Raw genomic sequence first — 4,947 nt, forward strand, 5'->3', positions numbered from 1 at the left:
GTGGTCTTGCTTGTGGGAAAGAGGGCTATTGCAAACCTTCCATGCAGAAAGGTGGTCCATGATGGGCTCCATGCAAGGGCTGAATGGCTCTTGCATGAAATAGATTTCCATTGGGTTTGAACATTGATATAATTGACTTATGTGTATTTTATATAGTTTTCCCAACACTTCCTCTGAGCTGCTTATTTGAATTAGACTTCAGAAAAACGTCTATTTGCTTTGGTTTTCCACACAATGGACTTGGATTCACTTCACTTTCTCCTCCTCCCTAATGCTGGCTTTCAAAGTAAAAGGGAAATGCTACAATTACCTTTAAATCCTACATTGCCCAAGTCTATCATCTGTTGCTTGCTTAGCATGAGATGAAACTTTGGGTATCAGTTACTGGGAGGACTTCGGCTGCCCTACCCCTCCAATCACACATTCCTTTGCAATGGACAAAAAAAAACCCCAAAAACCAACCAAACAAACGAAAAAAACCCAAAAAACCCCAAAACCACAACAAAAACCTCAAAGCAGGAAAAAACATCGGACACCTCACAGCCATACCTCGTCTGCACTCGGAGCAGCAAATGACAACGGAAGCCGACTTTCCTTTAACTTTACAGCTTGCGGGTTCCTTTTCGCATCAGCTGGTTTGGTTTTTTCTTTCTTCGAAAAGAAAAGGTACCGGCAAAGAGAAAAGGAAAAGTATTTGTCAGTTTGTGGATTTTCTGAGCTGTCTTTTAGATAGGCATCCCAGGAGTGAACTGGGGCCGAGAGACAAGACCTGAACTGGGAGTGTTAGAAGCTGGGGATGGGGAGCTGGGTGTGTGGTGTGTGTATGAGGGCAGTGTCCCTTACACCCACTTATTTGGGGGCTCTCAACACTAAAACAGAAAGAAGCCTTCTCTCCGCTGTTAGGGGATGCTGGGAGGACTCCCTCCTCATTTCAGAGTATTGTCTTTCCTACCCTCTAACAAATATCATCGTCCCATCATCTCTTCTCCACGCCACCTCCTCAAAAACAAATCTTTTTTGGAGGCTGCCTTGCTGCTCTGCCCGGCTGGATGAAGCACCTCAGAGCCGATTAACTGAGCAAGGCAACTCCGGGCTCTGAGCAGCACAAACACTGCCGGGCCCTCTCTGCAAGGGCAGAGGGTGGCATGTGGCAGCTCCAGCCCCTCAAAAGGGCTCCTTGGCTCGGCAGCGCGGGGCCCGTCGGCTTCTCGGATTCCTAGAAACACAATTATTTACTTATTATTCTCTAAACGACATCCTGCCCCGAGAGAGAGGGATTAGATGGGACCGAGGGCAGCCGGGCTGGGACGAGGGGAGCACGGTTTAACAGCCACGAGGTCGGCGCTGGTCGCGATGTGAAAATGCGTTTTGAGGCTCCCTGCCAGGTTTGGGGGAGCCCTGCTTGATGGGGACCGTCCCTCCGTGTCTCAGCAGCCGCGCTGCTCGGAGCCGCCGCCGCTCTCCCTCCCCCAGCCCGGCTGTTTTTGCTGAATTAAGAAGGTGACATTATTCTTCTTTTCAAGTACTTCTGTTAATATTGAAAAACGTGTGCTTGCATTTCAAGCGCGCGCGCTCAGCCTCAGCGGCCATTTCAATATTAATGAAATTGTTTAATCTCCTAAATTCATCGTGTTTAAGTTACGTTTTGGTGAGTTATTGACCGACTCCGAAAACATCGTTAATGGAGTTGATGTGTATTCCCCACAAAGGCTCTTCCTCCCCGGGCTCGCAGCTCCCGAGACGATCTCCAGTTCTGGCTCTAGGGTGCCGGGATGCACGGCAGCCTCGGGAATACACACCACGCAAACTTCCCTCCTGTGCTAGGGCAAGCCTGGCACCCTCCGGGCCCGATCCTGCCCCCAGGGCGGGCACACGGCTGGCAGCGGGGGCAGGATCGGGCCTTGGCTCCCGGGGAGGAGGGAGCAGCGAAAGAGCCGCAGCTCGGCTGCTCCGCGCCCTGCCTGCTCCACACGCACAAGGGCGCGCCGACGGGCAGGCGGACACACACCACGCAGAGCCCGGGAAGGCGTCAAGATGACGATGTTTGGCAGGGTGACGGCTGGCACGGACCCGCTAGCCCCATTAGAGCAGCTCTGCGGGACCCCCAGCCTGGGGCCGGCCGGACAGCCCCGGTGCCGGAGCAGAGCGGCGGCAGAAGGCAGCGGGTGACCGAGCACACCGGCACCGCCCGTGAGCCCTTCGCTCGGGGTACTGAGAGCAGCTCCCGCTCTCGACACCAACAGGTCCGCGGAAGCAGAGCGGTCCTGCAGGGGCTGGGCAGGGGTGCGAGGCGGGAGGGGACGGGACGGGACCGACTTCCCGGGGCGGCTGCCGAGGAGCCCCGATCTCACCGCTCCTCGAGAAAACCGCTCGGGGAGAGCCGATTTGGCAAAGAGAAAGTCCCTCGTTACAGGGGAAACAGTCGCCTTAAGTTAGCCAACAATACAAATCAGATAACAATGCAGAACAAACAGAATACCACAGCCAAGCAATTTCCATGTCAAACATCCCACTGCTCAGTACTTCCATTTGTAAGTGTGAATTGCAGACTAAGCTTCCTGCAAAGTCCACATAGAGGTTAGTGCATACCTTCCCCCCAACCCCAGCCACCGGGTACCATCGCGCTGCAATTCCGCTGGCGGAGCCTTTTCACCCCTCGCCTTGTCTTCAAATGGAAATGATTCCCATTGGCCCAAGGTGTCCATGTAAATAGGTGTAAATGAAACCAGATTATGCCTTTCTCTCCAGCCCCCTCCTCCCCGCTCCCCTCCCCCTGCTCCCAAGGCGATTGTCATATGATAGCAAAGAAGTGGCACATTAATGAAGCGCCTCTACAGGGGTCTTTTCTGCTCATGTCACCACATAAAACTATCAGATGGTTAGAGGAAGGACATGGAGGCAACTAGTTAGCTCATCGCCGCTGCAGAGAAGCAAACAAGCCTCTGCTACAGAGCAGCTGCCGGTGGTGTAAAAGAAGCTGATTCAGCCCGCGGAGGCGAAGGGAGGGGTGTACAGGAGGATTCCCAAAACCAAGCCAGCTCGCTGCCTCCTCTGGACCAAACCGCAGCAGCGTGGCCGCGGAAGGAGCGAGAGACACGCCGGAGCAGAGGGCTGGGAAAGAGTCCGGACTCCCAGCTGCGTCCCGGATGCGGACTGTCAACTTCCAGCAACTTTAAGGTGGGCACATGCAGGGGCTGGCATGGAGTTGGGTGGGAGTCGAGGGGAAGGGATGGGGTCCCCTTCACCTTCGCAGGGACCAGAAGACAGAGCTATCGCTAGAGTAACTTCACGGACGGGGGCTCCTGCGGGAAGGCCAGGCTGAGGGAGGCCGGAGCTGGGTGAAGCACGTCGCTTTTCCCCCTGCGGCGGCACAGGGCTCTGGGCTGTTTTCTCCTGCCCTCATCTGCGCCCCACTCCCCCCCCACCCCCCGCGTCCCCCGTTTCCAGGGCTGAGATCCACCGTGCCCCTTCCCCGTGCCCTTCTTTCTCCGGCCCGGCCCCAGAGCCACCGGCTGACCCGACCGGGTGTCCGCGCAAATCCTCTCGGACTCACCTCTGCACCCCTTCCTGCCGCCCCCTCCCCTTGTCGCTGCCCTTCTGCAGATCTCCGCGGGTCGCCTAGCGAAGATGCCTCGCCCGGGCAGGAACACTTACAGCGATCAGAAGCCTCCCTACTCCTACATCTCGCTGACCGCCATGGCGATCCAGAGCTCCCCGGAGAAGATGCTGCCCCTGAGCGAGATCTACAAGTTCATCATGGACCGCTTCCCCTACTACCGGGAGAACACTCAGCGCTGGCAGAACTCCCTCCGCCACAACCTCTCCTTCAACGACTGCTTCATCAAGATCCCGCGCCGCCCCGACCAGCCGGGCAAGGGCAGCTTCTGGGCGCTGCACCCCAGCTGCGGGGACATGTTCGAGAACGGCAGCTTCCTGCGCCGCCGCAAGCGCTTCAAGGTGGTCAAGTCGGACCACCTGGCGCCCAGCAAGCCGGCGGACGCGGCGCAGTACCTGCAGCAGCAAGCCAAGCTGCGCCTCAGCGCCCTCGCCGCCACCGGCACCCACCTGCCCCAGATGTCCACGTACAATCTCGGCGTGTCCCAGCCCTCCAGCTTCAAGCACCCCTTCGCCATCGAGAACATCATCGCCAGAGAGTACAAGATGCCCGGGGGCCTCGCTTTTTCCACGATGCAGCCCATGCCGGCCGCCTACCCCCTCCCCAATCAATTGACTACGGTGGGCAGCTCCATTGGCACGGGCTGGCCCCACATGTACGGCTCCGGCATGATCGACACCGCCACCCCCATCTCCATGGCCAGCAGCGAGTACGGCGCCTACGGCGTGCCCATCAAACCGCTCTGCCACGGCGGGCAGACTTTGCCGGCCATCCCCGTCCCCATCAAGCCTACCCCCGCCGCGGTGCCAGCCCTGCCCGCCCTGCCCGCGCCCATCCCCACCATCCTCTCGAACTCGCCGCCCTCCCTGAGCCCCACGTCCTCGCAGACGGCCACCAGCCAGAGCAGCCCGGCCACCCCCAGCGAGACTCTCACCAGCCCGGCGCCCGCCCTGCACTCCGTGGCTGTGCACTGACCCGGGCCGCCCGCACGGACGCTGCCTTCCCCTTTCTCCCAAAGTTTCCTCGGAGCCCTCCTCCCTCCCCTTCTCTCCATCCTTTCGCTTCTTTCCCCTCTCTACTCTTTTCCTCGAAAGCAGAGACAACTCCCCGCGGGAAGCTGAGGTCTGCGGTTCGCCCGAGCTCCCTTTCCGCCGGGCCCTCCCTCGCGGCTCGGTTTCTCCCCTGGTTCTGAACTTTGGTTTCCGTTCTTCTGAGGCGAAAGGAGCCGGCCCGGCCCGCCCCCTCCCGCCCGGTAGGAGCTGCCGCTGGCATCGCTAGTTTTCCAAAAGTACTTCAGGCATCCTCGACTTGTCGGCGACCAGGCAAGCCTG

At 58.6% G+C, this 4,947-nt stretch overlaps 1 protein-coding gene across 1 annotated transcript; it reads left to right on the forward strand.

Moving 5' to 3' along the window:
* The first annotated feature begins 3,627 nt into the window (after positions 1–3,627).
* Positions 3,628–4,590, forward strand: FOXB1 (forkhead box B1). The gene has a single exon (XM_058033567.1). It carries the CDS (start codon positions 3,628–3,630, stop codon positions 4,588–4,590), a length of 963 nt encoding a protein of 320 aa, XP_057889550.1.
* The last annotated feature ends 357 nt before the right edge of the window (positions 4,591–4,947 follow it).

This window comes from Melospiza georgiana, chromosome 13 (assembly GCF_028018845.1).
Source record: "Melospiza georgiana isolate bMelGeo1 chromosome 13, bMelGeo1.pri, whole genome shotgun sequence".
Lineage (NCBI taxonomy): Eukaryota > Metazoa > Chordata > Aves > Passeriformes > Passerellidae > Melospiza > Melospiza georgiana.